This window comes from Eptatretus burgeri, chromosome 2 (genome assembly GCF_056783735.1).
Source record: "Eptatretus burgeri isolate ZD-2024b chromosome 2, Ebu_testis_v1, whole genome shotgun sequence".
NCBI classification, from domain to species: domain Eukaryota; kingdom Metazoa; phylum Chordata; class Myxini; order Myxiniformes; family Myxinidae; genus Eptatretus; species Eptatretus burgeri.
Window position 1 is genome coordinate 158,833,993 of NC_140962.1, and position 23,317 is coordinate 158,857,309.

At 41.4% G+C, this 23,317-nt stretch overlaps 2 protein-coding genes across 31 annotated transcripts in view; one reads left to right on the top strand and one right to left on the bottom strand.

Annotated features, from left to right (window-relative positions):
• LOC147033690 (NACHT, LRR and PYD domains-containing protein 12-like) overlaps window positions 1-23,317 on the top strand; it is a 1,146,930-nt gene that overhangs the window by 952,341 nt on the left and 171,272 nt on the right. The window lies entirely within an intron of this gene.
• Window positions 1-23,317, bottom strand: part of LOC147033697 (NACHT, LRR and PYD domains-containing protein 12-like) — a 517,878-nt gene that overhangs the window by 145,688 nt on the left and 348,873 nt on the right. For all 9 annotated transcript variants that reach the window (XM_085871815.1, XM_085871814.1, XM_085871813.1 and 6 more), the window contains 2 exons: window positions 9,867-9,950; window positions 1,961-2,041 (listed from right to left, as the gene is read on the bottom strand). In XM_085871815.1, coding sequence (XP_085727941.1) covers window positions 1,961-2,041; window positions 9,867-9,950 — 165 coding nt within the window. The remainder of the gene's footprint in view (window positions 1-1,960; window positions 2,042-9,866; window positions 9,951-23,317) is intronic.

Consider the following 23,317-nt stretch of genomic DNA (forward strand, 5'->3'; position numbering starts at 1 on the left):
CATTGTTATTGTTACAGTGGATTATTTTATTTAAATTGTAATGTTTAAGATATAAATAATGAAACATTGGGTAAACACCACTGTGTACTTTTGTATTTAATAAATAACTAAAAACAGAAAAATTAAATAAAGGGGATGTTAACACTACATTACCTGCTGCTGTTGATGTGTTGTTTGTGGAAGTGATGAGGTGAAGGAGGTGGAGGAGTTATAGAGGAGGGGGATCATCTGTGTTACGTGACCTTGACGAAGATAGTGATGTTGAGAGCTCCTCCAGGTACGAGTCCAGCAATTCCACCACATCACCCTCGTCCACCTCATCAAAGCCGACAGTGTTGGCCATCTTGACGATGTGACGTCGTGCTTTGGACAAATCATGATTCACATTCAAACCATTGAAGCCGTGAACACATTGAGGGGAAACTTTCCCCCATACTCCATTCATGGAGGATCGGGTGATTTCCCTCCAAGACTCCTCAACATTACAAAGAACATCCCTTCTGGTAAAGACCTTCCAGAATTCCTTTACAATCATCTGATTATTATCAGTTGATTTCACCAGGTTTATAAATGTTATCGGGAGATAACACGCCTTGAATGTATCAATCACTCCCTGGTCCATGGGTTCATTTAGAGATGTCGTGGTTGGGTGGAAGAAACACATCTCCATGTTTGGTCCTGGATGGATGTTGGATGAGTTGGGGAATTATCGAGGAGGATGAGAATTATAAAACTCAAATTCTCCTTCTCACAATATTCCTTCAACTCGGTAACAAGATCGGAGATAAAATATTCACAAAACATTTTATTTGTTGTGGTGGATTTACATCCTTGTGTATTGATATGTAGAGTGGAATCAAGTAGTTCCTGGCCCGCCATTTCCCGTCCCTGTCGTGATTTGGTCGAGCTCCACTTAATCCTGTTACACACGGAATACCTGTTATCCAGCCCTTGGTATTTGAATACCGATGGACAGGCAGACATTTTTTAACATATCCCTTCATATCCCTGGGATTTTCTGAATGGTAAACCATGAACGGTTTCAATGTACAATCACCTTCAGCATCACCTCCCATCATAAGCGTGAAGCGATCTCTCCTTTAACTCCTTTAATTTCTCTCCTTTAACCCCCCCAGGTGTGATCTTCTCCTCACGAGAAATGTTCCTCCCACGTGACGTCCTCCAACAAAACAGACCCGTCTCATCAAAGTTGAACATTTGTTTTGGAGAATATCCACCTTCCTCCATCATGGAACCTTCTCGGCAGTCTCGGTGTGGGCAGCAGCATCCTCTCCGGTCATTCTGATGTTGTGGTAGTTGTAACTCTTCCGGAAGTTCCAAAAACTACCAATAACTATCGGTAAACGGCTTCACTTCACCTTCATATCAGCTGTACGATCATCTCTTTCATCCCGTCTGAAAACATCCATTTTAACTTAATCACTGATGACCTTCCTCTGTCTTGTGTTCACACGACCAACCTCGCTACACCACGGACCCTTTCCAGTGATGATCACAAAGGGTTCACTTATTGCAGAGGAACAATTCACACACAAAATGGTGAACACGTGACCAAACGGACGAACCGAACATGGAGGGTTTCAGGAACTGAGGGACGGGAAGGCGGGAAAACGAGGAGGAGGGAGGAAATCTATGTATCCCACATCATCTCTTATAACGATCACGTGTTCATGGTGTTCAGAGTGTAAATTTAATCACAGCATCACTCACACACTCGAATCGTGTAATTACAAACACTCGTGAAGGTAAATTAGAGAGTGGTGTAAATGACAGGCCGCACTACTCCAAAAACGCGCGAACAGAGCACGAGGAAAAGGGAGTTTACAGGAAATTAAATATGGAGTTTATTTATAAACCTGTGATGGGAATTCACTAATCCGTGTTCAGGGAAACAGAACAAGAAGAAGAACAAAAACATCAATAATAGTTCAGGACTCACTCAAGATCCTCCAAGTTGTTGATGTTCTTCAGGTCCCTCAGGATGGGCCCAGACTTGGTGCTCAGGTTACATTTCTCTAACCTGTGAAGAGATAAAAACTCCAAGGAGTGAAACAAAGAAACATCAGTATAAAGTTCTAGATAAACGAGTTCTCGGAGAAGGATCTTTGTTACAGGTTAAGAGATCATGAAATAACCTGAAAATGAACACGTTGAAGGTCACGTGACCGATAATAGAACAAACCCCCTTTCCGTGAGACATCGTCCCCTGGATCATGGGAACAAGTTTGTATAAAAGAGAAATAAATAAATAAAACATCTCAATGAACAGGTTCGAGTTATATTAACGGGGGAGGGGGGAATGGGGATGGACCGGGGAGGGGTGGGGGGAAATGGGGACAGAACGGCGAGGGGTGGGACTGGGGGGAAATGGGGACGGAATGGTGTGGCGAGGTAAGTTCTGCTCACTTGGTTTGTTTGTGTGAAGTTTGAATGTTTGTTGAAGAAGCAAATGAGGTGAAAAACTGGATAAATTCACTTTCAATCAGAGAGAGAGAGAGAGAGAGAGAGAGAGAGAGAGAGAGAGAGAGAGAGAGAGAGAGAGAGAGAGAGAGAGAGAGAGAGAGAGAGAGAGAGAGAGAGAGAGACAGACAGACAGAGACACACACGTAGAGAGGTTTGTCCAGGAATCTAAATCAGTGGTTGATTTTGTTGTTTGATCCACGACGGTGTTTCAAGGCCATGATTGGCTGATCAGTGATGACAAGCAACCCCTCAGTGTTTAATTTCTCCCCTTGGTTCCGTCACAATCGATCATCACATGTTCTCGGTCCAAACAGTGTTTCTGTTACAATAACTATTCTACAAGAAGGGATATTTTACATGGGGGGTTGTACCCCCAGCTTTTCCCCATCCCATCCCTTGGTGTGGGACCCAAGGGTCCATTTTATAAATTCCGTTCACACATTGGTGGAAATTCCTTAAATTATCATAAATACACGAAGGGGACCCTGTGAACTCGACATGACCGGGTGTCACTTTCTCGAGGTACACACAACCAAACTATGACGTAATCTTCCCATGAGGGTACAATTATGTTTTTCGAGACTTTTTTTAATCACCCCTATATTAAATAATTCCACTGATAATGATACAAAACGATGATATTTCTTCCAAATGGACATAATGATGATACTCAGTAAAATAATGAAACAATATTTAAATATCTGAGAATTTATTATCATCACAATCACAAATATTAATAAATATTATTAATTACATTTCGTTTTTTCCCGTTGGGATCCAGTTTAATTATTTATAACTAACCACGTGTGTGTTCAATATGGACGGTTCAACAATCCTCTATTATTACCGAATATAATAACATCAAACACTCGTGAAATATCAAAAACAATCAAACATTGGAAACAACAATGTAAAATACCCCCCCTCCAACCCCCTACCACCGCCACCCCTAACCCCCCTCATCCCCCCTCCTACCCCCGACCACCGCCACCCCTAACCCCCCCTCATCCCCCCCTCCACTCCTCAGCCTTTTTATTACAAGGAATTAAAAGGAAATTTTTTCACACGAGGAGGCCATTCGGCCCATCATGCCTGCACCACACCAATACCAGATAAATAAATCCGTTGATTCCCCTACAGTTCATGTGGAGTCATTTGGTTGCTGCACTGGAACTCATTTCATCGACCTCAGAAGGATGACAGGCTGAGTCAACCCCCCTGGTGTTAATTCAACGATAGGGGGGCTTGTACTCAGGACCTGAGGATCAAAAGCCACCACCCTAACCACCAATCCAACACAATAACCACCATGCCACCACCCTAACCACCAATCCAACACAATAACCACCAAGCCACTGTGGGGGAAAAATTTATATTAATGTATTTTAAATTGCAACAAATGGAGTTTCAGAAATGTAACTTTTATGCTGCAAGTTGATTTGGCTGTCATTTCTGGCCAAAAGACTTTTGCCCTAAATGATAAGAAATGTGTTGTTCTGGAGCAGAGTGACCGAGCTGATAAATGAACCTTTGCTTAGAAAATGTACGAAGTGGCTTTTTGTCTAAAGGACACGTCTACAGTCTGGGTGAATATCCCCCAACCTCTCTCTCTCTCTCATGGAAGTATAAAATGCTTTGAAATCTAAAAGTTTGAAGTACGAGCACGTGAGGAAGTATAGTTTCTCAGTGGCTCGTACTCCTTGGAACTGACCAAGTACCAAGTTAGAATAAAACTCTCTGATGTAATGTAGAAGTGAATTGAATCAGGTTGTTCTAACTGTTAACTAAAGTCAGAATAAATGAAATAGAACCAAATAATATTGCAAACAAATGGGGATTTTTAAGTTCATTGTACAAGGGTGAGAAGTGTATGGTGTATAATTAGGAAATAAATTGTTTCACAAGGAAGGACTTGTGTGGACATCAGTTTTATCAGTGTCGATAGGGTTTTTTTGGAGGATTTTATAATTAAATCGGACAAACGTTAAACTCTGCCTGAAGTCAAATAGGATTCCACAATCGGCCAGTTAGAATCCTTCAGGAGGACAACGATCACAACAAGGTGGGTTTAAAAAATCCACATCAGTTGGTGCCATGACTCGGATTCGAAGCGACGTTGGTGCGGTGCTCGTGATTGGAGGTGCTTTATCTGCCAGAGGCAGTGCCTGGAGGAACGACAAGTGCTTGAGCGAAGGTAAGGGAGAGCGCTCTCAGCAGGTAACGCATTTCGAACAAAGAAAAGTTCATTGTCAGATAATTTTATTGAGAGAAAGAAGAGGATCCGGCGGAGGGAGTCCGTTTTAAAGTAAACAATAAGTACTGTAGTTGTTTTAGAAAAGTGCTGGAGAAGAAGAGGAGTCAGATGACAAGAAGAGGCTCGTCAAGGAGCCAGATGCGTAATTAAATAGGCATGATGAAGCGACATGCCACATGTTTGCATTGATACGGACCGGCTGTGAGAGAGAGGCTGAGGACACGGCTGAGACGCCGAGAAAGGGTTAAAATCGATAAATATTATAAGTTACCTGTTTGTAAGAGTTTTAAGAGTTACTTTTTGTTCATTGAAGTCACTGGAAGTTTGTTGGCAGTGAGGTTGTTATATTATATTGTGTGGAGGTTTTACGGATTTGTAAATGCAATGATTTGCATGAAACGTTTTGTAGAGTGCAGGAGACGATTAACCAGCTGGGAGCGTGGTTGGTGATTTGCATTGAGATGCATGTGTTGCTGAGAGTAAAAAATGAAACTTGTGCGAGTCCAATATTCACTGCAATGAAACGTGTCCTGTTGGGATTTTGACTATATTTTAACTCGTGCTGAGTTGAGCTGTGGGTCTGTTTGAAATGGCATGTTATACATTCTTGGCGTTGTATTTCCACGCGAAGGTCGCAAACTACACTGTGTGAGACCCCCCTCCACTCGATCTGTGGGGGGTGGCCTATCGTTACACTGAGTCTTTGTTCGAGCCTTTGCTTTAGGTGTGAAATTCGATTCATATGCAGATTCAAGAGGATGAGATAGAAATGTGATTGGTATTTGTCACGTGATCACACGCAAGTCTATGAGATGCAATGCTGTTTAGTGTATGTGTTGAAGCCATGACAGAGTAATGCAAACTGTGGGTTTTGCCTGTCAGAGTTTTTTCCTTTTTCTTCCCACCGGATGTGGAGAGAACTTCCTGTTCCTTGTTCCTTGGTGTTTGTGGCGCACGCTCTCCACTGAATCTGTTTAAAGTGAAGTCCATTTAGGAAAAAGTGTTGAAGTTTTATTTTACAATCATCGGGATTTTGAATAAATTGTGAAATAACAATTGTGAATGTGGATATACTGTATGTGATTTAAATGTAGAAACGTGATTTGGAATGATTTGATGATGTTTAGCACGTGGGGCAATTCACAAATAGATGACTCCCTCGGATGGACGTTGAAATATTGTTTTATTCGTCTGCGAATGTTGAGGTTACCTGAACTTGTGCTGGGAAGGCAATGGCAAACAACCCAGTGTAACCCTTTGAACGATTCAGTCAAGGTAAATTCATGATTTAATTCGATAGATGCTGAAGATTTAATTTTCCATTTATGGATTTTAAAAGGAAATATTTTATTGTTTTGACCAAAAAGTTGTTTAAGAGTGTTTGGATGTTTATTAGTCTGAAGTTTAAGATGCTTTTCCAAGACTTGGATAAAGATTGTGGAGGGTGAAGCTGCATGTGTCGACAGAGTGTTTGAGCTGCAATTTAAATGATATTTGACAAGTGATTTGACAATTGATTTGACAATTTTTGTACAACTGTTTAAAATGATTTATTTGTTTTGATAAAGGAAAATGGATTCGTAATTGAGAAGGTCAGAGGAAGTGATAGATGGTTTGTGTATGTGAGTTGGAAAAATGGCAGCATGTTTGCTGTTTTGGTGAGAGAGAAGTGGATAGATGGAGAAATGTCAGAGAATTAAAATGTCGATGGAAATAGCAAATGAGATGGATGTTTTGAGTCTACGTACAACTGGGATTTCTGTATATTTTAGCATGTTGTTTTGGGAAATAACAAGGAAAGGGATTAAAATATTGATATGACATATAATGCAAGTTAAATGCTTCCATAAGAATCTTTGTTAGTCTTGTAGAACTACATGTGCCCATGACGTTTATTGATTGGTGTTTAATTGATGCTTTGTTTGTTTCGGAGTGTTGAAAGCAGTCTTTGAAGCAATGTACGATTTCATCTAAATGAAGTTTGGAAAGAACTTCCACACAAAGATTGGACGATGGGAGAACCCAGATTTGGGTGATTGAGCATTCAACACATGATTATGCCTCCCCTTCCTGAGGAGATAAGATGGACCAATGTGGGAAAAGAAAGAAAAAAACCCACTGAGGAGAAGGTTGAGCAAAGTCTTCACGTCGGCGTTGTGTGGTGCCTGCATGGAGGAATGTTCTCAGCCACACTCTCGACTGCCGCTCTGCAAATACATCGTGAACTTGCTGTGGTCACTTCAATGTACGACAGGCCTGGAGTTCCACAATGCGATCCTTCAACCCAGTGTCCGGCCCAAGCTTGTACTCGCCCACATCTACCTTCTCCTCAGCTCAAGGAGTGCTTCGATTGTGTTTCCCGTGGGGTGCCGCTCTATCCACACCCTGACCTGTTTATCTTCTGACTTCGGGTAGTATGTTTTCAATGTGTGACACATGCTGATGAACAGGCCATAAATTAAATGGAAACTCACTCATTTTCTGATATGAGCACTCGCTGCCGTTGTTGATTGAACTTGAATAATGGAAATCTTTTCTCCTTCAGGAATGGGACATGGTAATCATGTGTCAGAAAAATTATTCAAATTTTCCTTAAAAAAAAAAACGGGGGAGTGTGGGGGAAAAATTTATATTAATGTATTTTAAATTGCAACAAATGGAGTTTCAGAAATGTAACTTTTATGCTGCAAGTTGATTTGGCTGTCATTTCTGGCAAAAAGACTTTTGCCCTAAATGATAAGAAATGTGTTGTTCTGGAGCAGAGTGACCGAGCTGATAAATGAACCTTTGCTTAGAAAATGTACGAAGTGGCTTTTCGTCTAAAGGACACGTCTACAGTCTGGGTGAATATCCCAACCTCTCTCTCATGGAAGTATAAAATGCTTTGAAAGGCACATTGTTCTTAGTGCAAGCACGTGAGGAAGTATAGTTTCTCAGTGGCTTGTACTCCTTGGAACTGACCAAGTACCAAGTTAGAATAAAACTCTCTGATGTAATGTAGAAGTGAATTGAATCAGGTTGGTCTAACTGTTAACTAAAGTAAGAATAAATGAAATAGAACCAAATAATATTGCAAACAAATGGGGATTTTTAAGTTCATTGTACGAGGGTGAGAAGTGTATGGTGTATAATTAGGAAATAAATTGTTTCACATGGAAGGACTTGTGTGGACATCAGTTTTATCAGTGTCGATAGGGTTTTTGTAGGATTTTATAATCAAATCGGACAAACGTTAAACTCTGTCTGAAGTCAAATAGGATTCCACAATCGGCCAGTTAGAATCCTTCAGGAGGACAACGATCACAACAAGGTGGGTTAAAAAATCCACATCACCACCACCCTAACCACCAATCCAACACAATAACCACCAAGCCAACACCCTAACCACCAATCCAACACCAAAACCACCAAACCAACACCCAAACCACCAAGCCAACACCACAACCACCCAGCCAACACCAGAACCACCAAGCCAACACTATAACCACCAAGCCAACACCCTAACCACCAAGCCAACACCATAATCACCAATCCAACACCATAATCACCAAGCCATCACCCTAACCACCAAGCCACCACCATAACCACCAAGCCAACACCATAACCACCAAGCCAACAACAGGTGTTTTTCATTCCATGGCTACAAAATGTGGAGAAATTCCGACACTACAAGTATTATTGTGATAATCATTATTATTATGATTATTATATTTGTAATTATTATGATTGTCATCATGATTTTGATGACCCATAATATATAGTAAGTAATGTTTAGTGTTATTTGGTTTGTATAACCCAGTGTGTGTTTGTGGAGGAAACGAAATCACAGTTTGTACCCGAATCCCCTCCATCATGATGTTTATTTATATCCGTGACCTTCATCGTCATCAGATTCTTCTTTATCAAACATATTGTGGTTATTATTGTTGAGGCACTCAGTCTGCAACCACACGTAGCACCGCAAGGTCCGCTGTGTTTTCTACCTGTGCAGCATGGTGACACACCTTGTTTGTTTTACATGTACATGGTAATACCTGTGTACAGGTGGATGGTCCAGGTTGTCAAAAAACGATGAAGATGTGACACAGACATGACGGTCCAAACGATCTCTTCATTCGAAGTTTTGTCGTTTTTAGTTCACGTGTTCGAAGAACAGAGATATCCAGCGATACCCCCGGCGTGAGCGTGAAAATGTTAAAGTTTTTGGTGCAAGTTATTTCCTTTCTAATTTTTTGTCTATCACACTATTTTTTACTGATTACAATATACAAATACATATATTGCTTTAAAATTATTTGGATCAGACTTCACTGCAATATTTTATAAAAAATATTATTAGACTCGTCTTTTAAAAACGATAAATGTATAAACAGGTGAGCATTGGGTGGCTTTGACACCAACTCTGGTTAAAATAAGATCAATACCCCAAAAATCCTCCTATTACACCCCATAACAACTCCCCACCCCCCCGCTTCCATTACACCCCGTAACAACCCCCCCTTCCCCACTCCCATAACACCCTGTAACAACCCCCCACCCTCCACCCCCCCCTCTCTGAAGGACCATCTTCGGCACCACGTGGTACGATCACCTGAGTTCGACACTACGGGTCCAACATTGGTGTTTAAATGGTGTAAATGGATCATTCGGGTTTGGACCCAAACTGATCCACAAACGTCACGTTGAGAGTTCAGGTTCACCTTGAATTTTTCTTCTTCTTCTTCCACGTTACAACTTCACTCTTCACTTTAACCCCCATTTACCAGGGTCCACAAACATATCGATCACGTGATCTCAGAGAACATTCTTCGTTCCCTTTTTCATTTACGAACCTTCACCACAAGAGAATGAAACGATGAATGTTCAGAATGATTTATGTAAAGCCGTTTATCATTCCACGAGTGGTGTATCAATCATTGTTCCTCATTCCCTCTTCATTCACCCCAATGATCCCCAATACAGAACCAGCTGGCCCTTCCAATCCCCTCTCTGAACATAAGTGAAGTACAAAGTTCAACCAAAGGTTCATAATGGAGGTCACGGTTCACCTGGAGAACGTCAGGTACACGATCAGGGATTATGACGTCACGATGTTTTTATTTCCCCCCAAAATCCCCTTCTCACTCACCTGAGGGTTCGGAACTTTGTTTGTGATTTCAGAACCTCCATCAACCCCTCCAGTCCCTCATCACCGATGGGATTCTGACTCAAACTGATGGGAAAGGAGGGAAAGAGAAAAATCATGAGATTACACTGAACAACAAATTTCAAAATTTTTTTTTTACTGGAGATGTGTAAAGTGATTTAGACTAATTTGGGTACGCTGATTTCAAAAATCATAACCGTTTTGCTGTATCACGTCAGGATTTTCAGGAACAGAAATATTCCCATTGCCTAGAAGTCAGGATTTCAATGAAATTTACATATGTCTTTAACATGTCTATTTCGTACAATTGTTGTTAACTTGTTAACTTTCTTTAAGTTAAATTAAGTTAACTTGTTAACTTAATTAACTTGTTGTTAACTTTCAGATAAAGATGAGTAGGCGTTCCTGTACCAATCATCCTGACAACTTCTGTTATGTCTGTGGTCGGTATACCAAAAAAGATCAACAGCGAAGTATATCTACAGCAGTGAAAATGAAGGCCGCCTACTTTCACTACTTCGGGTGTAAGGTGGGGGACCAATAACAGAGCTGGGCACCACACATCTGCTGCACAAGCTGTCACACAACCTTGACTCAGTGGTTGGTGGGCAAGCGCGCGAGCATGCCATTTGAGGTGCCCATGATATGGCGTGAGCCGCAGAATCATCATGATGATTGTTATTTCTGCTGCACAAGCATCGCCGGCTTCAACAAGAAGAATAAAGGTCACATCAAGTACGCTGACTGCGTCTCTGCTCGTAAACCTGTGCCTCATGATGACGAGAACCCCGTTCCAACACCTCCAGCTGATCAGAACATAGCTGTAAGCAGTGGTGAAGAGGATGGTGATGATGAACCTTTTGAACCCGACACTCAAGAATCACACCTTCTGAACCAGGGAGACTTAAATGATCTTGTAAGAGATCTCTCGCTGTCAAAGGCGAAGGCAGAGCTGCTTGGATCAAGGCTGCAGCAGTGGAATCTACTTGAACCTAACACCAAGATATCCTTGTTCAGAGCACGTCACAGAGACATGGCTGAGTTCTTTGAGATGGAAGACACGATGACATTCTGCAGTGACATCAACGGTCTGTTGAAAGAACTTGGGTGTGATCACGATCCTGCAGACTGGCACCTCTTCATCGACTCGGGAAGAACAGCTTGAAGGCTGTTTTGCTCCACAATGGCAACGAGAAACCATCAGTCCCACTGGCTCACGCGTTCGGCATGACAGAGACCTATGAGACTATGTGGCAGCTGCTTGATTCCATCAAGTACAATGACTTCAACTGGCACATCTGCGGAGACTTGAAAGTGGTGGCGCTGTTGTTAGGGCTGCAGTCAGGCTACACGAAATACATGTGCTTCCTTTGTCTCTGGGATAGCAGAGACGACAAGAATCACTGGACGAAGAAAGATTGGGAAGAGCGAAAAGAGCATGTACCTGGTCGACACAACGTGAAGCATGTCGCCCTTGTCGACCCAGCCAAGGTTTTCCTTCCACCACTCCACATAAAGCTCGGCTTGATGAAAAGTTTTGTACGGGCAATGGATCTGAATGGGCGTGGGTTTTTATACCTCAAGGAAAAGTTTGGCAACGCCTTGTCAGAGGCCAAGATCAAGGCTGGTGTCTTTGTTGGACCGCAAATCCGACAGATTATGAAGGACGAAACTTTTCCGACAACTCTAAACCCCAAAGAGCTGGCAGCGTGGAGGAGCTTCAAAGCTGTGACGGACAACTTCTTGGGGAACGCAGCGCGCGGACAACTATGAAGAAATAGTGCAGCAGCTGCTGGAGTCCTTCAGGAAACTTGGCTCCAGGATGTCCCTGAAAATCCATTTCCTACACCAGCACCTGAACTTCTTCCCTGACAACTTGGGAGCAGTCTCGGACGAGCACGGCGAGCGATTCCACCAAGAGATTTCACTCATGGAGACGCGTTACCAAGGGCGGCACAACCCGAACATGATGGGCGATTTCTGCTGGTTCCTGCATCGTGAAACTGACACAGAGCAGCACAAACGCAAAGCCAAATGCCTAAAGCATTTTTAATTACATTCTAGTGGAGTTTTTCTGTAATTTCTATAATTTTGAAGCATTCATGATGAAATAAATGAATAAATGAATTTTTGTAAATTTCATTGAAATCCTGACTTCGAGGCAATGGGAATATTTCTGTTACTGAAAATCCTGACGTGATACAGCAAAACGGTTATGATTTTTGAAATCAGCGTACCCAAATTAGTCTAAATCACTTTACACATCTCCAGTAAAAAATTTTTGTTGTTCAGTGTTATCATTCTGTTAACAACATGGAGAACCTTGGGAATACTTTCACCATTTGAATAGTTATGTTTATAAATCATATCAACACCAGATAATGATGGGATTATAACCCAGTCCCTCCACATAAACAATTATATAATGATGTGATTATAATCCAATCCCTCCACATAAACAATTATATAATTATGGGATTATAATCCAGTCCCTCTCCATAAACAATTATATAATTAAGAGATTACACATGTCGCGACGTCGATCACCCTTAACGAAGGCATGAAGACGTCGACATACTTGATAGAAAACTGTTTATTATAGAACAATACTTGCGCACGGAAAGCACAACCCAGGCACCACAACCCAGGCACCACAACTCTTACCTGAGGGACCCGGAGAGTGCTCCACTCGAATGGTTGAATCACTCCTTCATATATTCGCGATTTTATCTCCAGCAAATAACAATGCAAAATTCCTTCTTTCATCCCAGGAGCCATCCGGATAACCAACTGCTTATATCCAGATGATATATATCAAACAGATAAACAAGATCAGAGGTTTTCCTCCCAGATTCTGCTACACAATGCTCCCTTGAATCACTCAAGGCTAAACCTTCCTGATCTCACACACAATGTCCCAAGCAGGAATATAGTTTATTAACCGCAGGCGAGTGAAGTGTGTTGGGAAGAAACAAAGCTTTCAAGAAAAAGGTACAAATCCCAACATGCACAGTCCCTGTCCATAAACAATGATACAATTATGGAATTCAAATCCAGTCCCTCAACAGAAATAATGATATAATTATGGAATTATAACCTAGTCCCTCTCCAAAAGCAATTATATAATTATGGGATTATAACCCAGTCCCTCAGGTCAGGTATGGGAGCATGAGCCAGAGCAGCGCGTCGCTTCGTCTACTTTCCGCCGGTACTCCAGGAGCCTCCATTGGGCCATCCCCCAGGCAGATGCCTGGCCCATCCCCATCTCCTTGAGATGATGGCCAACCTGCTGCAACTACGAGAAACGTGGTCGGCCCATTGGCCTCCTCCAATCAGGGGACTCCCTCACTGAGAGAATCTGGTGAGCAGGTTTAGCGTCAGGAAAACAAGCCACATGTCCATACAGCCGCAGCTGACGCTCAAGAACTATGCAGGTAACAAATCTCATTTGAGTCTCTCTCAGCAACCACTCGTTGGACACAAAGTCCAATCAGCGAGAGCCAAGGATTCTCCAAAGAGACCCGGCACCAAAGGAATTAAGTCTCCGTCTCAGATCCTTCGTCACAGTCCAAGTCTCACATCCATAGAGCAAGACTGGAAGCACCAAGGACCTGAAGACTCGAACTTTCGTCCTCCCGCACAGGTACCAGCAGCGCCACACCCCGTGATCCAGTGAATCCATGCCCCCCCAGGCCTGACCCAGCCGCCTATTGACCTCAGGCTCACAGCCAGCAGAGACATGAATATCACTGCCAAGGTAAGTGAATCTCTCCACGACCTCAACATCCTCACCACAAACAGGCACAGACAGGACAGCAGCATCCAAGATGTCATTGAAAGCCTGGATCTTAGTTTTTGACCCAGGAAACCGGAAATCTCAGCGGCTCCGACTCCTCATTCAGCACCTCGAGGGCCTCCAAAAGGATATCTAAAGTCTCCGCAAAGATGACTGATCATCTGCAAAATCAAGGTCCGAGATCTTGAGATTCTTAAATGATGCACCGCAGCTTGATCTCTCCGACATCCTCCCGAGAATCCAGTCCATACAAGTACTGAAAAGTGTGGGGGCCAGTACATGCCTCTGAGGAACTCCATTAACAACTGGAAATAAGTCAGAGATGGTACCACCACATCTCACAGCACTCTCAGTTCCAGAGTAGAGTTCAGACATCAGATCGATCAGTTTTAGTGGCACCCCACGAAGACCAAGAATCCTCCGGAGGGCATCTCGATTCACTGAATCAAACGCTTTACAGAGATCAACATAAGCTGCAAGCAGCCCCTGCCGAAACTCTCGTCTGCGTTCAGTGAGGACCGTTCTGGTCCTCTGGTCCTGTTCTGGCAAGGTTCTGGCAAGGTTCTGGCAAGGTTCTGGCAAGGTTCTGGTCAATCGTTGACCTCTTTGGTGTAAAGTCTGCCTGCTCTTGACACGAGTGCTCAAGCAGATGGTGGCGAACATTATCAAGAATTATCCGAGCAAAGACCTTGCCCGGCACTGAGAGCAGCGTCACCCCTCGGTAGTTGTTGCAGTCTTGGCGATCACTCTTCCCTTTCCAGAGAGGAACAACAAGGCCCCTCTTCCAGTCAGTTGGGATGATGCCTGTGTTCCAGGCAGAGCACATATCTACATGCAACGACACGAGTGCAGCATTTCCACCAGCCTCGAGAAGTTCAGCATGGATGCCACAGATCCCTGGAGATTTACCCCATTTCAACTGGTTCACCGCAGCCTGTGTTTCCACAAACGAAGGTGGACCAAAGTTTATTGGAGGGTCAGCAACAGGGATTGAAACACCCCTGACATCCAACTCGACAGCTGGTGGATCAGCCTGGTGCAAGCGCTCAAAGTAACCGGCCCAGGGGCCCTTCACTTCGGCCTCCTCTGTAAAGAGCCGACCACCCTCTGCTCTCAATGCAGTACACGGAGGGATGGGCTTGGATGAACGCAATGCGAGAATTCCCCTGTAAGGACGAGAATCACTTGACCACAGGTGATGCTCTTCCCCCTCACAGATCCCTGCACATAGGCCTCCTTGTCCACCCTCAGTGCACGTACAGTTTTATGCCTCAGCTCCCTGAACAGCTCAGCTCTGCCATTCAGCCTGGCCCTGCGACTCTGGTCAATGGTATCCAGTGTCCCTTGAGAGAAAATTCTTCTTTGCCCTGCGGTGAATTCCAGGACATCCACAGGCAACATCAAGGATGGTGGTCTTGAAGGCACTCCACAACTCTTCAGGGCCTCCCAAAGCACCCAGACTCCTCAAATCTCCACTCAGCTTGTTCGGAAACTCCTCAGCTACCCTCTCATCCTTCAGGTGCAAACATCCAGCCAAGGCTGGGATGGAACCATTCTCCTGGTTTTAAGGTGCAACTTAAGAGTTGCTACAACAAGCAGGTGGTCAGTATTGAGGAACTGAGCACTCCGGTCGACCCTGCAGTTCTGGATCATCCTCCAGCGACCATCAATGAGGACATGGACAATCTCCTTTGCCACACCGCCAGCGTTGGAATACCAAGTCCAGTGATGAGCTTGTGGGCGCTGAAACTATGAACCGGCCACCCTCAGTCCATGACTTCTTGCAAAGCCAAGGAACTTAGTGCAATTCAGGTTCACAGTTCCTGACCCATGGGGACCAACACACATCTCATAACCATCCCTATCAGTTCCAGTCGATGCATTGAAATCCGCCAAGATGAGAAGTGCATCTCGTCTGGGGCACTGATCTACCACAGACTCGAGCGTGGCGTAGAATGTGTCCTTCACGGTGAGATCACTCGCCTCAGTCGGAGCATAAACAGAGACCAGGGAAATGACACCCACGGAGTGATGAAAACAGTCTCATAATACGCTCGCTGACTGGTGTTACCTCAATTATCATTGGAGTCAGCTTATTGGACACAGTCACAGCAAATCCTTGGGCATGGTAACGATCAGGGTGACCAGACCAATAGTAGGTGTAACCACCCACCATGATCTCGCCGCAATCCGGTCTCCGAACCTCAGAGAGAGCTACAATACCGATGTCCAAATGCTTGAGCTCAGATGACAACAGAGACAGGTGATCATCCTCTCTTAGGGATAGGACATTCCAGGCACCCACTCGAAGGGACCGCCTCAGGTTAACCCAAGGAGACCGCCGTCTGGTGGACGACACCTCAGCACCACTCCGACACACTCTCCCGCAATATGACCCGGGAATGTTACCTCGTGGTTTCACTCGTATCATCAAAGATAGGGGGTCCCGAAGGTTTTGCCCCAATCCTGTCATTCTCTGAGCTGCCCTGCGGAGGGAAGCTGCACAGGAGGTACTCCCACTGAGTGGGTTTTCAGATTTATTTGCGTTTTTGTGTTTTGCAGAATGAAGGGTTTTACGGTGCAGGAAGACAAATCCTGCCACCAACCTCCTTGAAGAAGTAACCCAACTGCAGGAGGACGTCCACAGACACAGTTGGGCACTAGATGTGGATGTCCGTTGGCTCACAAGGAGCTCCTCCGCCCTTTGACAGGTTTTCTTTTTAATCCTGTTGGGGGTCCATATCCAAACACCTTCCTCACAAGGAAACCTGGTGGGGGAGACGGTTTAGCGGCCGACAACCGGACCATGGAACAGGTGAGTACAGGTTTACATGATACCTGCAGCAAGTCAGAGATTTAATCTGGCCTGACCTGACACCAGTCCCTCGACATACACAATTATTTCATGATGGGATTATCACCCAGTCCCTCTGCATAAATAATTACATAATTCTGGGATTATAACCCAGTACCTCCCCGTTAACAATGATATAATTATAGGATTATAACCCAGTCCCTCTCCAGAAACAATTACATAATTATGGGATTATAACCCAGTCCCTCTCCACAAACAATTATATTATTATGCGATCACAACCCAGTCCTTCTCCATAAACAATTATATAATTATGGGATTACAACCCAGTACCTCCACATAAACCATGACATCATGATGGGATTATAACCCAGTCCCTCTCCATAAACAACTCCATACTTATGGGATAACAACCCAGACCCTCCACATAAACCATAACATAATTATGCGAAAACAACGCATCCCTCCACAAAAACCATGACATAATTTTGGGATTATAACCCAATCCCTCCGATAAACAATGATATATTGATGGGTTGACAACCCAGTCCATCCTAAAAACCATGACATAATTATGGGATTATAACCCAGTTCCTCTCCATAAACAATTCCATAATTATGGGATTACAACCCAGTCCCTCGACATAAACCATGACATAATTATGGGATAATAACCCAATCCCTCCGATAAACAATTATATAATGATGGTTTGACAACCCAGTCCGTCCTAAAAACCATAACATAATGATGGGATTATAACCAATTCCTCTCTATAAACAATTCTATAATTATGTGATTACAACCCAGTCCCTCCACATAAAGCATGACATAATTATGGGATTATAACCCAGTTCCTCTCCATAAACAATTCCGTAATTATGGAATTATAACCCAGTCCCTCTCCCTAAACAACTCTATAATTATGGGATTATAACCCAGTCCCTCTCCATAAAAAAATCTATAATTATGGGATTACAACCCAGTTCCTCCACATAAATCATGACATAATTATGGGATTATAATCCAGTCCCTCCACATAAACCATGACATAATTATGGGATTACAACCCAGTCCCTCGACATAAACAATGACATAATTTTGGGATTATAACCCAGTCCGTCTCAAAAACAATAACATAATTATGGGATTATAACCCAGTCCCTCTCTCAAAACAATTATATAATTATGGGATTATAACCCAGTCCCTCTCTATAAAGCATTACAAAATAATGGGATTATAACCCAGTACCTCTCCAGAAACAATTATATAATTATGGGATTATAACCGAGTCCCTCTCTCTCAACAAAGATAAATAATGGGATTATAACCCAGTCCCTCTCTATTAACAATTATATAATTATGGGATAACAAATCAGTCCCTCCACAGAAACAATTACATAATTATGGGATTATAACCCAGTCCCTCTGATAATTCTATAATTATAGGATTATAACGCAGCCCCTCTCCAGAAAAAAATTATATAATTATGGGATAATCACCCAGTCCCTCTCCATAAACAATTTTATAATTCTGGGATGATAACCCAGTCCCTCGACAAAAACCATGACATAATTATGGGATTATAACCCAGTCCCTCTCCAGGAACAATTATATAATTGTGGCATTATAACTCAGATCCTCTTCAGAAACCATTACATAATTATGGGATTATATCCCAGTCCCTTCACATTTACCATTTAATAATTATGGGTTGAAAACCAAGTCCCTCTCCATAAACCATGACAGAATGATGGGATTATAACCAAGTCCCTCCATATAAACAGCAACACAATTATGCGATGATAACCCAGCACCTCCTAAAACAATGATATAATTATGTGAATATAACCCAGTCCCTTCATATAAATAATTACAAAATTATGTGATTGTAACCCAGGACCTTCACATAAACCATGACATAATTATGGGATTATAACCCAGTCCCTTCATATAAATAATTACAAAATTATGTGATTGTAACCCAGGACCTTCACATACACCATGACATAATTATGGGATTATAACCCAGTCCGTCTGTGAACAATTACATAATTATGGGATTATAAACCAGTCCATCTATAAAGAATTACATAATTATGGGATTATAACCCAGTCCCTCTCTCAAAACAATTATATAATTATGGGATGACAAACCAGTCCCTCCACATAAACAATTATATAGTTATGGGATTATAACCCAGTCCCTCTCCAGAAACAATGATATAATTCTGGGATTCTCACCCAGGCCCTCTCCATAAACAATAAAAAAATTATGGGATTATAACCCAGTTCCTCTCCATAAACAATTATATAGTTATGGGATTATAACCCAGTCCGTCTCCAGAAACAATGATATAATTCTGGGATTCTCACCCAGGCCCTCTCCGTAAACAATTATATAATTATGGGATTATAACCCAGTTCCTCTCCATAAACAATTATATAATTATGGGATTATAAACCAGTCCCTCCACAAAAACCATTCCCGAATTATGGGATTATACCCCATTCCCTCCACATAAACCATGACATAATTATGGGATTATAACCCAGTCCCTCCACATAAAACATGACATAATTATGGGATTATAACCCAGTTCCTCCACATAAACCAAAACATAATTATGGGATTATAACACATTCACTCTCCATGAACAATGATATAATTATGGGATTATAACCCATCTCTCCATAAACAATTCTGTAATTGTGGGAAAATAACCCAGTCCTTCTCCACAAACAATTATACAATTCTGGGATTATGTCTCAGTCCCTCTCCATAAACAATTCTATAATTGTGGGATTATAACCCTGGCCTTCCCAATAAACAATTATATAATAATGGGAGTATAACCCAGTCGTTCTCCATAAACAATTATATAATTATGGGATGATAACCCAGTTCCTCGACACACAATTATTTCATTATGGGATGACAACCCAGTCCCTCCACATAAACAATGATAAAATTATGGGATGATAACTCAATCAATCCACATAAAACATTACATAATAAAGGGATTATAGCCCAGTCCCTCCACATAAACAATGATATAATTATGGGATGATAACCCAGATCCTCCACATAAAACATTACATAATAAAGGGATTATAACCCAGTACCTCCGCTGAACAATTATATCATTATGGGATTATTACCAAGACCTCCACATAAACAGCAACACAATGATGGGATTAAAACCCAGTCTCTCCTGAAACAATGATATAATTATGTGATTATAACCCAGCCCCTCCACATGAAGAATTATATAATTATGTTATTATAACCCAGTTCCTCCATATGAATAATTATATAACTATGTGATTATAACGCAGTCCCTCCACATAAACAAGGACATGATTTTGGGATTATAGCCTAGGCCCACTCCCGAAACAATTATATAATTCTGGGATCACAACCCAGTTCCTCTCCATAAACAATTTTATAATTATGGGATTACAACCCAGTCCCTCTCCAGAAACAATTATATAATAATGGGATTATAACCCAGTCCCTCCACTTAAACCATTACATAATTATGCGATTATAACCTTGTCCCTCTCCATAAACAATTATATAATTATGAGATGACAACCCAGTCCTTCCACATAAATAATTATATAATTATGTGATTATAACCTCGTCCCTCTCCATAAACAATTTTATCATTATTGGTTATCACCCAGTCCCTCCACATAAACCATGACATAATTATGGTATTATAACCCAGTCCCTCCACATAAACCATTACATAATTATGGGATTATAACCCAGTCCCTCTCCATGAACATTTATATAATTATTGGTTATCACCCAGTGTCTCCACATAAACCATCACATAATTATGGGACTATAACCCAGTCCCTCCACATAAACCATTATATAATTATGGGATTATAACCCAGTTCCCCTCCATGAACAATTATATAATTATGGGATTATAACCAAGTCCCTCCACATAAACCAATGTATAATTGAGGGATGATAACCCACTCCCTCTCCATAAACCATTACATAACTATGGGATTATAACCCAGTCCCTCTCCATAAACAATTATATAATTATTGGTGAAACCCAGTCCCTCCACAAAAACCATGACATAATTATGGGATTACAACCCAATACCTCTCAATAAACCATTACAGAATTATGGGATTATAACCCCATCCCTCTCTATAAACAATTACATAATATTTGGTTATAATCCAGTCCCTCCACATACACCATTACATAATTTTGGGTTTATAACCCAATCCCTCTCCATAAACCATTCCATAATTATGGGATTATAACCCAATCCCTCTCCATAAGCCTTTACATAATTATGGTATTATAAGCCAGTCCCTCCACATAAACCATGACATAATTATGGGATTATAACCCAGTCCCTCTCCATGAACAATTATATAATTATGGGATTATCACCCATTCCCTCCACATAAACAATCACATAATTATGGGATGATAACCCAGTCCCTCCACATAAAACATAACATAATAAAGGGATTATAACCCAGTCCCTCCTCTGAAAAATTATATCATTATGGGATTATTACCAAGACCTCCACATAAACAGCAACACAATGATGGGATTATAACCCACTCTCTCCTAAAACAATGGTATAATTATGTGATTATAACCCAGTTAATCCATATTAATAATTATATAATAATGTGCTTTAAACCGAGTCCCACCACATGAACAATGACATAATTATGGGATTATAACCCAGTCCCTCTGCCAAAACAATTCTATAATTATGGGATTATAACCCAGTCCTTCTCCAGAAACAATTGTATAATTATGCGATTATAACCCAGTCCCTCTCCATAAACAATTATGTAATGATGGGTTGACAACCCAGTCCATCCTAAAAACCATGACATAATTATGGAATTATAACCCAGTCCCTCCACATAAACCATGACATAATTATGGGATTATAACCTAGTCCCTCTCCATAAACAACTCCATAATTATGGGATAACAACCCAGTCCCTCTCCATAAACAATTCTATAATTATGGGATTATAACCTCATCCCTCTATATGAACAATTATATAATTCTGGGTTTATAACCCAGTCCCTCTGCATAAACAATTCTATAATTATGGGATTATAACCCAGTCCCTCTCCATAAAAAATTATATAATTATGGGATGTTACCCAGTCCCTCTCTATCAACAATTATAAAATTATGGTATGACAACACAGTCCCTCCACATAAACAATTATATAATTATGGGATTCTTACCAAGTCCCTCTCCAGAAACAATTATATAATTATGGGATTATCACCAAATCCGTATCCATAAACACTTTTATAATTATGGGATTATAACCCAGTCCGTCTCCATAAACACTTATAATTTTGGGATTATAACCCAGTCCGTCTCCATAAACACTTTTATAATTATGGGATTAGCACCCAGTCCGTCTCCATAAACACTTTTATAATAATGGAATTATAACCCAGTCCCTCCACAAAAACCATGACATAATTATGGGATTATCACCCAGTCCCTCTCCATTAACAATTATATAATTATGGGATGATAACCCAGTCCCTCTCCATAAGCCATTACATAATTATGAGATTATAACCCAGTCCCTCCACATAAACCATGACATAATTATGGGATTATAACCCAATCCCCCTGATAAACAATTATGTAATGATGGGTTGACAACCCAGTCCATCCTAAAAACCATGACATAATTATGGAATTATAACCCAGTCCCTCCACATAAACCATGACATAATTATGGGATTATCACCCAGTTCCTCTCGAAAAACAATTCTATAATTATGGGATTACAACCCAGTCCCTCCACAAAAACCATGACATAATTATGGGATTATAACCCAGTCCCTCTTCGAAAACTATTCCATAATTATGGGATTATAACCCAGTCACTCTCCATAAACAATTATATAATTATGGGATTATAACCCAGTCCCTCTTAACAAACAACTATATAATTATGGGATCACAACCCAGTCCCTCTCCATCAACAATTATATAATAATGGGATCATAACCCAGTCCCTCTCCAGAAACAATTATATAACTATGGGATTACAATCCAGTACCTCCACATAAACCATGACATAATTTTGGGATCATAACCCAGTCCCTCTCCAGAAACAACTCCATAATTATGGGATCACAACCCAGTCCCTCCACATAAACCATGACATAATTATGGGATTATAACCCAGACCCTCCACAAAAACCATAACATAATTATTGGATTACAACGCAGTCCGTCTCTATAAACAATTACATAATTATGGGATAACAACCCCGTCCCTCCACATAAACCATGACATAATTATGGGATTATAATCCAGTCCCTCTACATAAACCATTACATAATTTTGGGATTATAACCCAGTCCGTCTCAAAAACAATGACGTAATTATGGGATTATAAACCAGTCCCTCTCTCAAAACAATTATAAAATTATGGGATTATAACCCAGTCCCTCTCCATAAAGCATTACATAATTATGGGATTATCACCCAGTTCCTCTCCAAAAACAATTCTATAATTATGGGATTACAACCCAGTCCCTCCACATAAACCATGACATAATTATGGGATTATAACCCAGTCCCTCTCCGAAAACTATTCTATAATTATGGGATTATAACCCACTCACTCTCCATAAACAATTATATAATTATGGGATTATAACCCAGTCCCTCTCCACAAACAACTATATAATAATGGGATCACAACCCAGTCCCTCTCAATCAACAATTATATAATAATGGGATCATAACCCAGTCCCTCTCCAGAAACAATTATAT